The sequence below is a fragment of the Acinonyx jubatus genome, chromosome E2 (assembly GCF_027475565.1).
Source record: "Acinonyx jubatus isolate Ajub_Pintada_27869175 chromosome E2, VMU_Ajub_asm_v1.0, whole genome shotgun sequence".
Lineage (NCBI taxonomy): Eukaryota > Metazoa > Chordata > Mammalia > Carnivora > Felidae > Acinonyx > Acinonyx jubatus.
In genome coordinates this window covers 45,953,690-45,970,618 of record NC_069396.1, presented here as the reverse complement: position 1 = coordinate 45,970,618, position 16,929 = coordinate 45,953,690, and the positions used below count along the sequence as shown (strand labels likewise).

At 55.1% G+C, this 16,929-nt stretch overlaps 1 protein-coding gene across 3 annotated transcripts; it reads left to right on the top strand.

Annotated features, from left to right (window-relative positions):
• Positions 1-83: 83 nt before the first annotated feature.
• On the top strand, positions 84-16,888 carry MAP4K1 (mitogen-activated protein kinase kinase kinase kinase 1). Of its 3 annotated transcripts, XM_053209977.1 has the most exons (32): positions 84-435; positions 1,244-1,310; positions 1,480-1,537; positions 1,652-1,742; positions 2,463-2,527; positions 4,051-4,106; positions 4,196-4,243; positions 4,420-4,462; positions 4,553-4,625; positions 5,242-5,373; positions 5,796-5,858; positions 5,966-6,047; positions 6,468-6,584; positions 6,831-6,909; positions 7,430-7,488; positions 7,575-7,618; positions 7,699-7,743; positions 8,386-8,428; positions 9,107-9,269; positions 9,367-9,449; positions 9,842-9,926; positions 11,137-11,213; positions 11,303-11,363; positions 12,160-12,268; positions 12,354-12,412; positions 12,612-12,715; positions 13,292-13,466; positions 13,738-13,800; positions 13,991-14,080; positions 14,164-14,234; positions 14,894-14,949; positions 16,711-16,888. In XM_053209977.1, exons 3-32 carry the CDS (start codon positions 1,519-1,521, stop codon positions 16,778-16,780), a joined length of 2,325 nt encoding a protein of 774 aa, XP_053065952.1. In that variant the 5' UTR covers positions 84-435; positions 1,244-1,310; positions 1,480-1,518; the 3' UTR covers positions 16,781-16,888. The 3 variants fall into 3 exon arrangements, with proteins under 3 accessions (XP_053065952.1, XP_026900664.1, XP_026900663.1); XM_027044862.2 differs by lacking the exon at positions 84-435 and having other exon boundaries at positions 1,072-1,310; XM_027044863.2 differs by lacking the exons at positions 84-435; positions 13,738-13,800 and having other exon boundaries at positions 1,070-1,310.
• Positions 16,889-16,929: the final 41 nt, after the last annotated feature.

Below are 16,929 nucleotides of genomic sequence, written 5' to 3'. Positions count from 1 at the left end.
TCTGAGGCGCTTACGACAGCTGTCACGTGACTCTTCCCGGCAGGCGCAGGGTGGCGCGTGCGCATACGCTGCACCCGAGCTGGCCCTACAGCGAGAGAAAAGGCTTCATCTAGCTCAGTACGCAGGCGCCCTCTCGGGGCGAGGAGGCGGGGCTAACGTTTTTCCCGGGCCTCGCGTACCGCGTTGTAGCCCCTAGAACGTGCGCGCGAACTCCCGAGGAGGAAGACGGCTGTCTAGCTGCGCGCCCGCGCGTCGTGTTGCGCGCGATCGTGAAGTCACAAAACTGCCGGGGTGCACGTAGCAGTCCTTAATTTGGGCCACAGCCAAAGTTCCCAGGGAGGTGCTCTCTGAGGTCCCCTTTGCCCCAGGCAGCATCCTGAGCTTTGGAATTTCAAGCCTTGAACTTGGTCTTCACGCTCCGCCCCAACTCCCGGGGTAGGGACCCGCAAAGCTGGTGTCCTGCTCCACAGCGGCTGGAGTGAGGGCTCCTGGACCCTGCCGGATGGCGCTCGATCCCCTTTTGGCTCCAGTCTTGCCGGTGAAGGCTAGTGCCCCATGCGTTCTGTCTTGAGTTATATGCGTACAGATTGCTCACTGTAGGCGTGAATGCACAAGCATGTGTCATATACATAGGGGTATGTGCTCTGAGTACATCCACATGTGTTCACACAGGTATCCAGGCATGGGTACTGGTCTACGTACCGTGGGTGCATAAGCGCGTACCACTAAGTATATGTATGCACGCCAGGGAGCAGGCACCACTGCCTGACCGCTCCTGTGCGGGCCTGCCATCTCAATCTCCTCAAGCACTCAGCAGTTTCAACTGTGGTTTTTAGCCACCGCCCAGAACGGGGGAGGGGGTGCTAGGGCACCCCCCCACCCCCCAGATCATAAGATAGTTTGCATCTGGTTTACATTCAGCCCAGGGCCCTTGAGTTCGAGGGGGGGGGGTCCCCTGGGTCCCAAAGCAAGTTGCCCCTCACCGACAGGCTCTCAGGGCCCAGGGGACAGGGGGTGGAGCCGGCTGCACAGCGTTGTGCAGGGCACAGCCCTGTGCTGGGGCAGGAAGCGAGAGGGGGGAGGCCACAGCCGGTAGAGGCAAAGCAAGGCGGGTGCAGGACGCAGGACTTGTGGGGAGGGAGGGAGGTGCCACACTCGAGCCCTGAGGCCCTGCTGGCCCCTGGGCGCGGGCCCAGCTCCAGCCCCCAGGGATGGACCTCGTGGACCCCGACATCTTTAATAGGGATCCCCGGGACCACTATGACCTGCTGCAGCGGCTCGGTGGCGGCACCTATGGAGAAGTCTTCAAGGTGAGGACACCCCTCCTTCTCCATCACCCTCAAACCAGTGAGACTTTGGGATGAGGCCCAAGAAGGGAAGGGGATGAGAGAGGGTCCCAGTCCTTGGCTTTGGTCAGGGATGCTGAGAAAGAACTCGGGCGAATGGAGCCTGCCTGACTGCCAACTTCCCCTTTACAAGGCTCGAGACAAGGTGACGGGGGACCTGGTGGCAGTGAAGATGGTGAAGATGGAGCCTGGTGAGGAGACGGCAGCTCCTTCCCCACACCCCTTCCCCTCCTCTTGGGACACGGTATTGCCTCCCCCATATGCCTCCCCTGCAGCGGCCTTTTCTTTCCTGTCCCTCCTCACAGACGATGATGTTTCCACACTTCAGAAGGAAATCCTCATCTTGAAAACTTGCCGGCATGCCAACATCGTGGCCTACCATGGGAGTTATCTCTGGTGATGAGCCTCAAACCTGCCCTGGGACCCCCCTCCCCGGCCCCTAGCCTGGAATCCCCATTCCTGACCTCCAATCCTGGACCCCTGTTTTTAAACTGCCCCCCCCAACTTGATCCCCAGTCTGAAGTCCCACTTTTCTGACCAGAGCATTCTCCAATGTGCTCTGCAATTCAGGACGCCCATTTCTGAGCGGGGATCCCCGACAGCGGTCCCTTCATAGTAACCAAACCTGAAAACAAGGCCCCTTAAAACTAATCTTTCATCATCCTGTTTTCCAGGTCCCCCGGTTCCACTCTCTGCTCCTTTAATTCCCTAAATCCCCTGACCCCTAAATTAATATCCCTGATGTCCTAGTGATGACCTCTGTCCCCCAGACCTGACACCCTGGGCCCCTCTACCCCCCCCTTAACCTGCGCAACCTGGGAGATATCTGCCCTGTCTCCTGGGTTAGCATGGGACGGCAGAGTTAGGAGTCCTCCGGGGTTAGGAGTCCAAAGATGTGGGTTTGAGTCCTGTTGACCCTGAACATACATTTTCTCTCAGAGCCTCAACTTGCCCACCTGTAAAATGGAAGTGGAATGATCTCACTCTGGTGGGCGAGGTGGATGACAGCTGTTACGTTAAAGTTTTTGTTGAATTGGAACAAAACAGACAGTGAGCCGGGCTGTCCTATGATAATGACTTATTACTGCCGTTATTATTACTCCTGAATTGTCGTAGGCTGCAGAAGTTCTGGATATGCATGGAATTCTGTGGGGCTGGTTCTCTCCAGGACATTTACCAAGGTGAGAGGAAGGGCAAGGGGGTTCATCCCCCGCCCCCCCGCCCCGCCCCGTCCATCCCTCCTGTGTCTCTGGAGTTGTGCCTCCTGGGATTGTCTTTCTGGTCCACATTTCCTGCACGGAGCCCCACTCTGGGCCTGGGGCCTGGCCTGGTTGGTGCTGGGGATGCTGTAGTGACCAAGTGGGCCCTGGGCCCTGTCCTCCAGCACCTGACAGTCCAGCCCCAGTCCTTCTGCATGCAGTGATCCCCTCTGCTTCCCCCTCCCATCTTCCCCCGTCTGCATTTTCTCACCAATGTGTCTGTGGCGGTGTTTGAATATTTCTGCATTTTTGGCCCATCGTATGGTCCACGTTTTCGTTGGCTGAGTGACTGAATTCCTGATTCTCCCTCTCAACCTGCATTTCACTCTTTTGGAAAACTTGAGGGTAGCAGGGGGGGGTGGGTCTCTGATCGCCTCTCAATTTCTGATGGCCACCACTGTCTTTGGTCATCTCTCTGTCTCCTTTGAACCCAAGATCTTAAATGTCAGCAAAGGAAGAAATTCATTAAGAAGTCATCAAGGAGGGGGGAAACTGAGACCCTCAGAGAGGAAGTGGCCCACACAGCCAGTCCGCTGAAGCTGGTCTCCGACCACTTCTCTCTGTCTGTTGTCTCCCTGTTGTCCCCTCTGTGTTTCTGTGTTTCTCAGAACGTCTTTCTTCATGTTTTTCGATCTCAGTTTGGATCTGTTCCTGTTTCTCTGTCTTTCTGTTTCTCTGTCTCATTCTGTGTGTGTGTGTGTGTGTGTGTGTCTGTGTCCCTCTGCCTTTCCTCATTTTGCAAAGTCACATCACCCCCTGCTCAGAGCCCCCCCTGGGCTTTCATTTCCCTCCAAAGAGAAGCCCAAGCTCCCCCGTGTGACCCCCACCTGCACCCAAGCTGCCAGACTTTGCCACTCGTCTCCCTCCCCCACTCTGCTGCACCCACTTACTGCTTTCCAAACCCACCAGGTATTCTCCCACCTTTACGCCTTTGCACCTGCTCTCCTGTTCCCCTCCAAGCTGGACTGATCACGTCTTCACCCGTCACCTTCTCAGAGTAGAGTAGACTTCACCGACCACCCTGTAAAATGTCATACCCCTTCCCACACATATTTCCTGTTGTTCTTTCTTGCTTTTTTTTTTTTTTTCTTACGATTTATTAGCATCTCATGTGCTATGCTTTACTCATCTCGTTTGTTTGTTGTCTCCCCGGAATGTTCTCACCACAAGGGCAGGGATGTCTGTCTCTTGTCCACAGCTGTCTCCCCAGTGCCCCAACACAGTGCCTGGTACCCAGTAGACACAGTAAATATCCGTTTAATGAATCTGTCTCCCTCCAGCCTCATGTTCCCTGCGTTGCCCGGGGACGTCCCTCCGTCTCCCCCTCCCACTTATCCTACATGCTTTCCCTCCCCACGTGGCATCATCTCAGCCAGTGTGGGTGGGAGCCAGGGGCTCCCAGGTGTCCTGGTTCCCACCCAACGCCACGGGTGTGATGTTTGCAGTGACAGGCCCCCTGTCAGAGCTCCAGATTAGCTATGTCTGCCGGGAAGTGCTCCAGGTGAGGAGAAGTCTGGTGGGCCTGGGTCGGGTTGGGCCCTGTTCCAGCCCCCGGACTCTCACAGCCCCCATGTCCACTCTCTTCCCCAGGGACTTGCCTATCTGCACTCACAGAAGAAGATACACCGGGACATCAAGGTAGTCTAGGGGCAGAAAAGTGGCCTTGTGGGTGGGGGGCCCAGGAGACGGAAGTAGTATTTGGCGGGCTCAGGGTGGTGTTGAGCTGGGCAGTTGGGAAGGGCCAGGGGATGGAGGCAGCATGGGTTGGGGGGGGTGTCTCCAACAGCCTCTAATTTCCCTCCCCCCCCCCCCAGGGAGCCAACATCCTCATCAATGATGCTGGGGAGGTCAGACTGGGTGAGTGTGATTGGTGGGCGTTGGGGGGAGTCTGGCTGGGGACCAAGGGGATAGGGGACCCCAGGTCACCATGTCTCTCTCTGCCTCCAGCTGACTTTGGTATCTCAGCCCAGATTGGGGCAACACTGGCCCGACGCCTCTCTTTCATTGGGACGCCCTACTGGTGAGGGATGCCTGGCGGGTAGCTGGGGATGGAGTGGGGGCAGTGGTTTTCCTCACCTGCATCACTGGGAATCTCCTTCCCGGCCCCTTTCCCTGCCTCTGCCTTTTTCTGTTGAACATTCTGTTTTCTTTTTGGCTCTCTCTCGAGTTTTACATTTACTTAGGTGTCTTGGTATTAATTTTTAAAAATGTTCTTATTTACTTTTGAGAGAGGGAGAAAGAGAGAAAGCATGAGCAGAGGAGGGGCAGAGAGAGAGGGAGACACAGGATCGGAAGCAGGCTCCAGGCTCTGAGCTGTCAGCACAGAGCCAGACACGGGGCTCGAACCCAGACCCGTGAACCATGAGATCGTGACCTGAGCTGAAGTCGGTTGCTTAGCCGACTGAGCCACCCAGGCGCCCCTCTTTGTATTGGTTTTTATTCTGATCCTTCTGTCTTGACTTTTTTGTGTCTCTATTTCTGTTTGTCTCTTCACCTTGATGTTTCTTTCTGCATCTGGTTCTCTCCATGCCCCATTCTCCTTCTCTGTCTCTCTCCCGCACCCACCCCCATACCAAGGAGTATTCCCCTTCCCCGCCTTGTGTCACCGCTGGCTTTCTGAGGGTCTCTGCCCCCAGGATGGCTCCCGAAGTGGCAGCTGTGGCCCTGAAGGGGGGATATAACGAGCTGTGTGACGTCTGGTCCCTGGGCATCACTGCCATTGAACTAGCCGAGCTACAGCCACCGCTCTTTGACGTGCACCCTCTCAGGTAGGCAAGTCCCCCTGGGCCCAGAGGCCCTGCCCCGCCCTGACCCTGAGTGCCATCCCCCAGCCTGCTGCCCCACACCAAGGCCCCCTACAGGGGACACCCCTTCCTCCGAGCTCCATCTCAGAGCCCCAAGGAGCCTCTCAACCCAGAAAGCCTTTCCTTCAACCCTCCACACCGGGAGGGCTCCACCCCCTTCAGCCCTCCACCCCCACAGCAGGGATTCCCCGAGCCTCTCTTCATAACTGCGGTAGTTCTGTCCTGTGATCAGCAGAGTCCCCTGGAAGGGACATCCCAGTGCACTGTAAAACCTAAACCTTGTTCTTGCTCTGTCCCTTGCTTTGCTCCCTGGTGACCTCCGTGCTTTGGGGGACCCCTCGAGTCATTGAGAGTCTGAACACTATGTCCTCTCCTTACTCTTCCAGAGTTCTCTTCCTCATGTCGAAGAGTGGTTACCAGCCCCCCAGGCTAAAAGAAAAAGGCAAATGGTAGGAGAGGGGAGAGGGTGAGGGAGGGCCAGGGAGGGCAGAGCCAGAAACCACGGTCTGATGGGAGAGTCTCTGGTTTCCTCACCCCAGAACTTTTTCCTCCTAAGGTCGGCTGCCTTCCACAACTTTGTCAAAGTCACCCTCACTAAGAACCCCAAGAAACGACCCGGTGCCACCAAGATGCTCAGTGTAAACTTCCCCTCCCTTCCCTGAAAAGCTCTTCCCAAACTCACCCCCAGAATTCCCCAGGACCTCTCCAAAACTCTCCAAAATGTACCCTAGACCTTTTGCCAAGATACCCTGAGTTGCTAAAACTCACAGATTCCCAAGGGCCTCCAGACCCAGTCCTGGGTATACTCTGGAATTCAACGGGGACCCCTTTCCCCCACTAAGGTACCTGTGGGATTCTCCAAGGGCCCCTGCTGGGAACCCTAGACTCTTCTAATCCTTTCCAACCCCTCAAAATCCCCCAGCCTCAGTTTCCCAGAGTTCCCTGCCTTCTTCCTCAGTTGCCCCCCCCCCCAGATTACCTTAGGTTCTTGAGCCCGTGTCCCAGCCTCTCCCCAATACCAGCCTTCTGTCTGCTGACACCGTCCTCCCCCTCTCCAGCATCAACTGGTGTCCCAGCCCAGGCTAAATAGAAGCCTGATCCTAGATCTTCTTGACAAACTGAGGAATCCAGGGAAGGGGACCCCAATTGTCGAGATCGAAGATGAGGAGCCTGAGGTGAGGGCGCCCCAGCTGACAAAAGCCTTGGAACCTCCCAGCCTTTGCTTAGGCTAGGCCCCAGGCCTGGAGTGCTTTCCTGAGGCCTCTCTTAGAAGGAAAAGGGGGAGGAGGGATGGGGAGCTGGGCACAGGGCTGGGGGCACAGAGGGCTATGGGAGAGCCAGAGGCTCCTGGCTGGGCCCGCAGGGTGGTAGGGGTGTCTGGGGGAGGGCCACGGTCCTGATGCAGCTGCCACTCTGCCCAGGTGCCCCCTGCCGTCCCCCGGAGGATCAGGTCCACTCACCGATCCAGCTCTCTAGGGATCCCAGATGCTGATTGCTGTCGTAAGTAGAGACGCCTTAAGCTTGGGGTTACTTGACCCGATAACGGATCCAAGAGAACCATTCTACCCTCTGTGATCCTGCCAGAGACCCTCATTGCCACCATCTGATCTCATGATAGATCCCGGAGGCCCTCGTCATTTCCACACAGACCCTCAGAGACCCTTCTCACTATCTGACCCCGCAAGAGACTCCAGAAAACTCATCACCAGCTGAGCTACAAAATGACTGTAGAGACTCCATGAGACTTCCCATAACACAAGGACCCCCCCCCCCAAGAGCCCTCAGAAATCTCTGTCCGACCCCACGACCCAAGTGGAAGCTGAAAGCAAGCACTGGATAACTTTGAGCCCCATCTCTCTGGTCCCAAACACCGGCCCCCAAATGAGATCCTGTAAACCAAGATTTTCCCCACCTGACCAAGGGACAGCGCCAGTCCTAAGATCCTGACCTCAACCCCCAAATTCTACCCTTTTCTCAGATCCATCTCCTCAGCTCACTGTGTTACCTTCCTCCCTTCCAGGGCGGCACATGCAGTTCCGGAAGCTCAGAGGAATGGAGTCCAGACCCACGGCCCACACGGTGAGGTGCCTCCCCCCCCTCCCCCCCGCTCACCTCAGATGCCCTCCCCTTCCGCCAGGCACTGCTGACCCTTTACTATCCCACAGGCCCACTTACAGCCCCCTGGAGACTTCAGGAGCAGCAGCCCTAGGTCAGGGACCCTCGGTGTGGAGGGGAGGGGGCTGGGATATGTGAGGGAGCCGCCTGAGGGTCACGCCTGTCACTCCTCAGGAGGCAGCCGTCAGAGTCAGATGATGACTACGACGACGTGGACATGTAAGAGAGGCGTGGCCCCCAGCCCCACTGGCCCTCACCCACCCTCACCTTCCTACAGCCACCATGTCCCTTCCATCCGGACCCCAGCCTCCGCCCCCACTCTCCTTCCTCCTCCAGCCGCACCCACGCTGAGCCCGGGGCCTCCAGCCCTCAGCTCCCAGATGTTGCTCTGGCCCCAGACTTTCCGCCACAGCCCTAACCCTCAAAGCCCAGCCTTCACCCGCATCTTCCCCCCTGGAAATTTCCCTCAACACCAGACCCCAACCTCAGTGCCTGCAGTCAGCCCAGCCCCCAGGCCTGGGTCCGCCTCTCGCCCACCCATCCGTTCTATGCATCTCCTCTGAAGTGGGCTCGTGGGCAGAGCCCAGCACCAAGTGAGAACCTGGCCCCCAGGAGCTCATATGATCTGCATCACGAGGTGGCTGTGAAGATTCAGGCTTGACGCGTTGTCCCCACTTGATAGCCGGTGTTGTGGTTGCCAGTATCCGCACGGCTATGCTAACAGCCATAATAATCAGCTCCAGCCCAGACCGAGTCACACCCACCCTCTTGTTCTCAGACCTCCAGCCCCAAACCACTCCCATCTGCCCCCAGTCCTTGTTACCGACACCTGTGCCTGCTTCCCCAATCTTTGTGTTCCAGCCCCACCCCTGCAGATGACATACCTCCTCCACTGCCTCCCAAGGTAAGGCCTTGGGCCAACAGAGCTGGGGGCCGGGGGCGGGGGGCTGAGGCTGGGGGCTGGGGACCAGGAGGCCAGGGTCCCTAGAGGCTGGGATACTGGGCACTCTAAGGCTGGAGTCTGGGGCACTAGGTCCCTTGAAGTCTGGGAGACCAGGATGATGAACACACTGTAGTCGGGAAGGAGCATCCTTGAACCTCAGGATGGGAATTCAAAGTATTTAGCCAGAGGGACACTGGTCCCAGGACTAAGCTATCTGGCATTAGCCCTTTAGTTGTGGTTTGTGTTTTTTTTTTTTTAATGTTTATTCATTTTTGAGAGAGAGAGAGAGTGCGCGAGCAAGCGGGGGAGGGGCAGATAGAGAGGGGGACACAGAATCCAAAGCAGGCTCTGAACTGTCAGCCCAGAGTCCAATGTAAGGCTCAAACTGATGGGACCTGGAGACTATGACCTGGGACCTGGAGACCATGACCTGAGCCAAAGTGGGAAGCTTAACTGATGAGCCACCCAGCCGCCCCTGGCATCAACTCTTTAGTTGATGGAGTGTGTTGTGGGCGTCAGGGTTGATGCCTGGAATGGTAGTGGGACATTGAGGGCTCAGAGCCATGAACAATGTCAGTTCTGGCAGAGGCAGGGTTGGGATCTAATGTATTTCCCCACACGTCTTCTCCATCTCCATAGCCCAAGTTCCGTTCTTCATCAGATGAGGGTCCCGGGGGCACTGGGGATGATGGGCAACTGAGCCCCGGGGTGCTGGTCCGGTGTGCCAGTGGGCCTCCCCCACGCACCCCCCATCTCGGGCCTCCCCCAGCCTCCCGAAGCCCCCACCTAACTGCCCATTCAGGTAACGGGGCAGGCTGGGGCAGGAGGTGGTCAGGGGGTATGGGTTGGGCAGGGGAGGGGGCTGCTTTGGGGACTGATTTTCCCCCACCCTGTCTCAGAACCCTCACTCTGGAGCCCAACCCCCCGGGACCCTGGTCAGCCCCCATTGTTGCCCCCCAAGAAGGAAAAGATGAAGAGAAAGGTGAGACCAGCTGTGTTGAGGACTCACGCCTCTAGATGCCTGGGGGTGCCTAGGGGTGGGATGGTGTGTGGGGACAGGAAGAGTAACAATGACGCTAGGTGACATTTGTTGAGCGGTGTTGATCGGTGCCAGACCCCGATCTCATGTTTACACGTGGTGTAAACCTTCACAGATAGAGCTTGGTATCACAGGCAGTGACATCATCTCGCATGTCACAGATGGGGAGACGGAGGCAGAGAGGGATACATAGCTTGCCAAGGTCATAAACCTTTGAGGAGGCAGAGGCAGGATTTGAATGCTGGTGCTCTTGCGTCAGAGTCTTAACCCCTGCACATTCGTGTCCCCTCCTTCCTTTTGTTGGATCTGCTGCTCTGCCCCCGTGGCCCGCCTAGGGATGTGCCCTTCTCGTGAAGTTGTTCAATGGCTGCCCCCTCCGGATCCACAGCACAGCTGCCTGGATACACCCCTCCACCAAGGGTGGGCACTCAGGAGCGTCACGGAAAGGAAGGGGGATGGGGAGGGCCCTTAATGGAGGCACAGAGGCAGGGGTGGGGGAGGGTCTTTTTTTTTAATATTTATTTTTGAGAGAGCACGCACATGCAAGAATGGGGGAAGAGCAGAGAGAGAGAGAGAGAGAGAGAGAGAGAGAGTGAGACAGAGGTTCTGAAGGGGGCCCTGTGCTGACAGCAGAGAGCCCGATTCAGGGCTCAAAGTCACAAACTGTGAGATCACGACCTGAGCTGAAATCAAGAGTCAGAAGCTTAACTGACTGAGCCACCCAGGCGCCCCCTGGGGAGGGTCTTAATAGGATGGGGAGGGGCAGAACCGAGGGAGGACCAGAGCCCAGGGTTACAGTTGGGGTTTGGGGATCAAATACGGGTAGAGTGAAAATGAATTTGTGGGTGAAAATTAGGAAAGTAAGAGTTTAGGGTCCAGGAATATCATAACAGAATGGTCAGAGTTTGGGGTATAAGTTGGACCCTTTAACCTCAGCTGGAGGTTAACGGTACAGAGGCTGGGGTCTGCAGTTTGGAGTCGGAAGTTTGGGGGATGGGAATGTAGGCAGAAAGGGAAAGGATTTGGGAATGAGAGATGTGGAGACAAGGTCAGTGAGGGGTAAATGTTAAAGACCCAGCATTAGGGGCATCTGGCTGGCTCAGTCGGGGGAGTGGGCAACCCTTGATCTCAGGATTGTAAGGTCAAACCCCATGTTAGGTGTAGAGATTACTTAAAATCTTTTTTAAAAAATGACTAAAACTTATTTAAAAAAAAAACAGTTAGAGTTTGAGGGGGACACACTGGACAGAAAAAGCCACATTTCAGGGGGCCCGAGTTTGAGGATCAGTGTTGAGACAAGATTAGCATTTGGGGGTCAGGACTGGGGAAGAGAAGGATGGAACTTCGGAGGCTATGTGGGGAAGCATGACTCATGTTGGGGTCAAAGTTGAGGGGACAGTGGTCAGGATTTGCAGGTCCAGCCTTGAGAGGTAGATAAGAATGAGACCAGCTTGAGCTGGCACTGGGTCAGGGTTTGAGTTCAGATTTGGGGAGACAGAGGCCGGGAGTAAGAGAGAATTGAGCATCAGGGCTGGAGGACAGACTAGCAGTGTTTGGGGTGAGGTCAGGGTCTGGGAGGCCCCTCCCCAGGATGAGGCAGGTTCCAGCGTCCTTGTGTCTGTCCCCACAGACCAGCACCTGCTCCTGGGGGCAGAGGAAGGCATTTTCATCTTGAACCGGAATGATCAGGAGGCCACACTGGAGATGGTGAGGACAGCAGCTGGGGGACTGAGGGCAGGGGCTGGAGTTGGGGGTTGCTGGGGTCTTATGGGAGCCATCTGCCTCGTTCTCTGCAGCTCTTTCCTAGCCGGACTACCTGGGTGTACTCCATCAACAATGTCCTCATGTCCCTCTCAGGTCTGGCTGTGGGTCAGGTGGGGGGAGTGGGGTCAGAAGTTAAGGGGTCGAGAAGGGGTTGGGAGGTAGATGGGCACAGCTGAAAACAAAATAAAACAAACAAAAACATAGGCTCCCCCTTCACAGAGCCCGCAGTTAAAAATCTCAGCCACTTTTTCACTGTGGGACTTGCTCCCTGGGCCTCAGTTTCCCTACCCATAAAATGGGGTTCACAGTAGTCCCACCTCAAGTCAGTTTTGAGGTAAGGTCTACAGTAAGTCTTTACATTTCTTTGACGTTTAGATGAGAGTCGGAACTTATCCCACACTTTTGTGAAATAGAGTGAGGGAGTAGATAGAGGTTACAATTTTGTGTTACTGTTTTATAAACATTTTGCGTGAAAGAATTTCTAATTGACGGGGAAACACCAGGCCAAATAGGCTTCATGAGTTAGTTAATATCACATCTGTGATGACAGACTTCAAGAGAATTTCTAGATCGGTTTCTTCTTAAATTTAGTAGCGTGGGCACCTTCACCTGGCTGGCTAAGTGTCCATAGTTTCTCCTGCGGCTACCAGCACGGGAGGCTAGGGAACATACTCATTTTCCTCACCACTGTTCACCAGAGCCAAGCACAGGACCTGGCCTAAGGTGGACATTTACAATACGTTGAGTGGAAAATGAAGAAATAAAAGTGTTTGAGACTTGAAGCCTTGGGAGTTTCAAAGGGATAGGGCCAAGAGAAGGGACAGAGAAAGGTGGCTGTGTCTGGTGTCCGTTAACTGCCTGCTTCCCCTTACACACACATACGCTGTAGGAAAGACCCCCCACCTGTATTCTCATAGCATCCTGGGCCTGCTGGAGCGCAAGGAGACGAGAGCGGGAAGCCCCATCGCTCACATGAGCCCCCACCGGCTACTGGCAAGGTACCAGCCCCCAGTGGCGCCACAGGCCCCCCGCAACCCCCCCTTCCTGCCGTCCCTCCGCATTTACACCTGCTTTCTCCTGCAGGAAGAATATGGTCTCCACCAAGATCCAGGACACCAAAGGGTGCCGGGCTTGCTGCGTGGGTGAGAGAGAGTCCTGACGGGGTGGGGTGGGGGGAACGTGAGGAAAGGGGGCGTGGCGGGGCGGGGACTGCAACTACCCAAGGGGGTTACATTGTTGAGGCAGGCTGTCAACAGCCCGGTGAAGTTGTGTGCCCTTGGGGGGGGGGGCGTGGAGGGGAGGGAATATTGACCCTAACCCATCCTTACCCATCTCCCACAGCGGAGGGTGCGAACTCGGGGGGCCCGTTCCTGTGCGGCGCACTGGAGACGTCCGTGGTCCTGCTTCAGTGGTACCAGCCCATGAACAAGTTCCTGCTGGTCCGGGTAGGGGGGCTGTCGAGGCTGGGGACTCTGTGAGGTTGCATGCTAGGGCCTTCCACTTGTCACGCTTCTGCTGAGAGTTTCTTGAAGCCCGGCTTCTACCCGAGGCCCCGCTCCAATCTCCCCCGAGGCCCCGCCCACCTGTGGTCGGCGCCAGAGGTTCCCCCTTCTGAGAGCTTCCGGATCCTTAAGCTCCGCCTCTCACTCCAGCCTAATTATCCTTCAGGCCCTATGCCCCATTCCTCGGGTCTCTAAGGGGACCCCACTGAGATCCTTTGACTCTAAGGAGACTTTGCTGCCTGTGAGGTCACGCCCCTCCGGGGACCCCGCCTCGCTGTCACTAAGGCGGCACGCTCCAAACAAGGCACGCCAACTTTGAGCCACATCCACCCATTTCTAAGGAGGCATCACCTCACGCCTCTGGGGCCTTACCCCCTGAAGTTTCTAGGTGCCATCCCCCAAAACCGAGGGCCCAGGAAATATACTTGGGAAGCTCCCTGCAGGCTCTCCTCCCAGGCCCCTCCCCTCTCAGGCCCCGCCCCACGACTCTGAGCCCGCCCCTCCCTGTGCGGCCTGCAGCAGGTGCTGTTCCCGCTACCGACGCCCCTTCCAGTGTTCGCGCTACTGACCGGGCCGGGCTCCGAGCTGCCCGCCGTCTGCATCGGCGTGAGCCCGGGGCGGCCGGCGAACTCGGTGCTCTTCCACACCGTGCGCTTCGGCGCGCTCTCCTGCTGGCTGGGCGAGATGAGCACAGGTGGGTGGGGCAGGCTCGCTGGGGGCGGGGCTGCTGGGAGGGGGTGGGCTGGGCGGCTGGGCTGTGCTTAGCCTGCGATGTAACTGGGGTAACTGGGAAAGGGATTGCAGCTGGGGCGAGGGGAGAGAGGTGGATGCATACAGCCGGTGAGATTGAGGACCCGTCGGGACCGCTGTGATGGGCGGGGTTTAGCTTGGGAATGGAGAGGGTGCCTAGCAGAGGAAGGCAGAAGCAGGGGGAATTGGCCTTTGAACCTCTGCCTGTCAAACAGAGCACAGGGGACCGGTGCAGGTGACCCAGGTAGAGGAAGACAAGGTGATGGTGTTGATGGACGGTAAGGACCCTCCTCCCAGTCTTTTCTCCACTGTTCCTGGATCTCGGCTTCGCAGACCCTGTGCTTCTCAGAAATGCTGAGCCCCTCCGGGCCTTGCCCTTGTCCTGCTTTGCTTCTCAGTGAATTTATTGTACACTCTCAGCATCCTTCTGAGCCTCACTCTTATAGCCCTCTCTCTACCCTCTTCTAGGGTCTCTGAAGCTGGTGACTCCGGAGGGGGACCCAGTCCGGGGACTTCGAACTCCAGAGATCCCTATGACTGAAGCAGTAGAGGCCGTGGGTACGTGCAGGGATGGGAGGGCCCCCGGTCCAGAATGGAGGCTCAGTGATACCCAAGCGTAACAGGCACCGCTTGTCTCCCAGCTATGGTCGGGGGCCGGCTCCAGGCCTTTTGGAAGCATGGAGTGCAGGTGTGGGCTCCAGGCTCAGACCAGGTAAGCTTCATCCCAATGCCCACAACTCCGCTCCTTCCCCATCAGGCATCCAGTTCATCAGATGGATCAGGAGAATTGAGTCAGGGTGGGAAGCCCTGACTAGAAGCTTCCTCCAGTCTCAGTTCAGCCAGGTCCCCTTCTATACCCCAGGGTCTCTTGGGTCTAGAGCTCATTCCAGGCCACTGGGGGATCTTGTGCGAGAGAGTCTACTCTCTCTGAACCTCAGTCTCCAACTATAAAATGGGGGTCACTAGAGAGAGATGTGGGTGGTTAAGAACATGAACAGACGGGCTGGGTTGGAACCAGCTGATTGGCCTCAAGCAAATGACTTAACATTCCCATGCATTACTTTCCCCATCTGGAAAATGGAGTGAAAAATGGTCCTTAGCTCATAGATGTGTCAGATGCTGCCCATACGTGTTTGTATTTAATCTTCACCATCACATATGAGGAAGGTCCTGTGACTTCACAGGTTAGTAATCTGAGGCACAGAGAGGAAAAGTAACTTGCTTGGGGGGTCACACAGCTGGTGAATGGTGTTGACTAGAATTATTTCTGGATCTAAGACTAAAAGTTTAGAGACCTCTCCCCCACCCCCGTTCCCTTTAAGGGAAAGGGAAAGAGTCTTCTAGATACTGAAACACACACTTTTCCCCCAGCTGTTGCAGGAGCTGAGAGACCCCACCCTCACCTTCCGTCTTCTTGGCTCCCCCAGGTATGGACTTAAGGAAGGGGAACACGGAACTGGGGAGGGGGGCTTCCAATTTGGAGAGGTGTCTTGAGGTCTCTCTAACCACCTGTATCTTTGGCCTGGACGTTCTCTCTCTTGGTCTCCCTGCTTCTATCTCTGTGCCTTATTCCCCACACAGCAGCCAAGGGGACATTTTTATTTTTTTAATTTTAATTTCCACTTTTTAGTTTGACCTAACTTTAGACTCACAGAGAAGTTGCAAAAAGAAATTTAAAAATTCTTGTATCCAGTTCCTCAGATGTTAACTTTTTGGTTGGTTTTTGTTTTTGTTTTTCTTTGTGTGTGTGTGTGCTTTGTTTTTATCACGTATATTTTATCCTCTTTTGTATATGTGTCATTTTTTTTCTATTTGGGTGTGAACTGTTTCCTAAGTCCAACAAAAGACATATTCTTACAGACCACAGTGCAGCTGTCAAAAAATAACCGCAAGACATCGCTACCTTCTAACCCACATACCCGGTCTCACCGGTTAGCCCAATGATACTCTTTATAACCAAAAAAATAATAACTTTTTTTTTTCTGGTCCTGGAGACAATTCAGAATGATGGGTTGCATTTAAGAGTGGTGTTTCTTTAGTCTTTAGCCTGGAACAGTTCTTCAGGTTTTCTTTGTTTTTCGTGACCTTGATACTTTCGAAGAGTACCGGAAGGTTGTTTTCCAGAATGTCCCTCAGTTGGGTTTGAGGTTTCCAGGTTAAGCATGGCGGGGGCAGGGGTACCGCAGAAGTGACGGCGGGTCGTCAGTCCATCATATCATGTCAGTTTGTCCCAGGACTGGTCGTGCCATCTTTGAACATTTGGGGAAGGTGGGGTGAGTCCGGTTTCTCCACTGTAAGTTACTTTTGTGCTAAAAAAAAAGTATCTTTTGCGGTGATTTGCTGAGACTGTGTAATTATACTGTTTCTATTAGACTTTTGCTCAGGGCTTTTAGTATCTATTATTGATTTTTGCCTGAATATATTTTTAGGATAGTTACCCAGTGGTGATTTCCTATTTCTGCACTCATTAGTTGGCATGCTACTGTGGGGGAAACGGTCCTTTCTCTACCATGTATGTATGTATGTGTGTATTTCAGCACAGCCTCCTGGATTTCCATTTTATTCTGTGGGTTACAATATATATTAGTATCATGATTATTAATTTCGAGGCACGAAAACTCCCAGATTTAGCCAGTGAGAGCCCCTTCAAGGATCTCTTGCAGCCTTTTGACATGCCAGAGCGGTCTTTTAAAATCTAAATCCGATTGTGTCACTCTCCCCATTTAAACTCTCCCGTTAAATACCAAATCCTGGCCACAAGATAAATACAAGATAAATACCCCATCCTGGCCACAGCGCACAAGACTTTGACTTCTGCAGCCAAGCCCCAAGCTCTCCCCCACCTCAAACCCTTTGCATAGGCTGTTCTCTCTGTCCAGAACACCTTTCCTTGACTTTTCACCAAGTTCCCTCCCTCCTGAGCCTCTTTCAGGCTCCACCCGCTATTCTTCGGGGCACGCTGGCCAGCCCTTTGGGATAGGTTTCCATGCAATGTGTTCCGTTACATGAGTGGTTTGCAGTCATGTTATTCACTGATTCATGCTGGTCTTCGTTTTGGCCTCCTCAAGGGCAGAGACTGTCTCTGCACATCACTGCAAGAGTCCAGAACTGTGCTGGCACAGCCTCTATTAACTCCTTTGTGAATGAATGAATGAATGAATGAACTGACTTCTCTCCTCCTTCCCCAGGCCTGTGGTGGTGGAGACACGCCCAGCAGACGATCCTACTGCCCCCAGCAACCTCTACATCCAGGAATGAGTCTCTGGGGGGGGTGTTAGGAATCAGTCCCTGCACCCCCCTCCCCAACGGACATACATTAGTGATCATGACATGCACTTGTCTCCCAATAAACATGGCTCCAGCCTCTGCTGTCATCTTGTTCTTCAAGGGGGGGAAGGGGAGGGCAG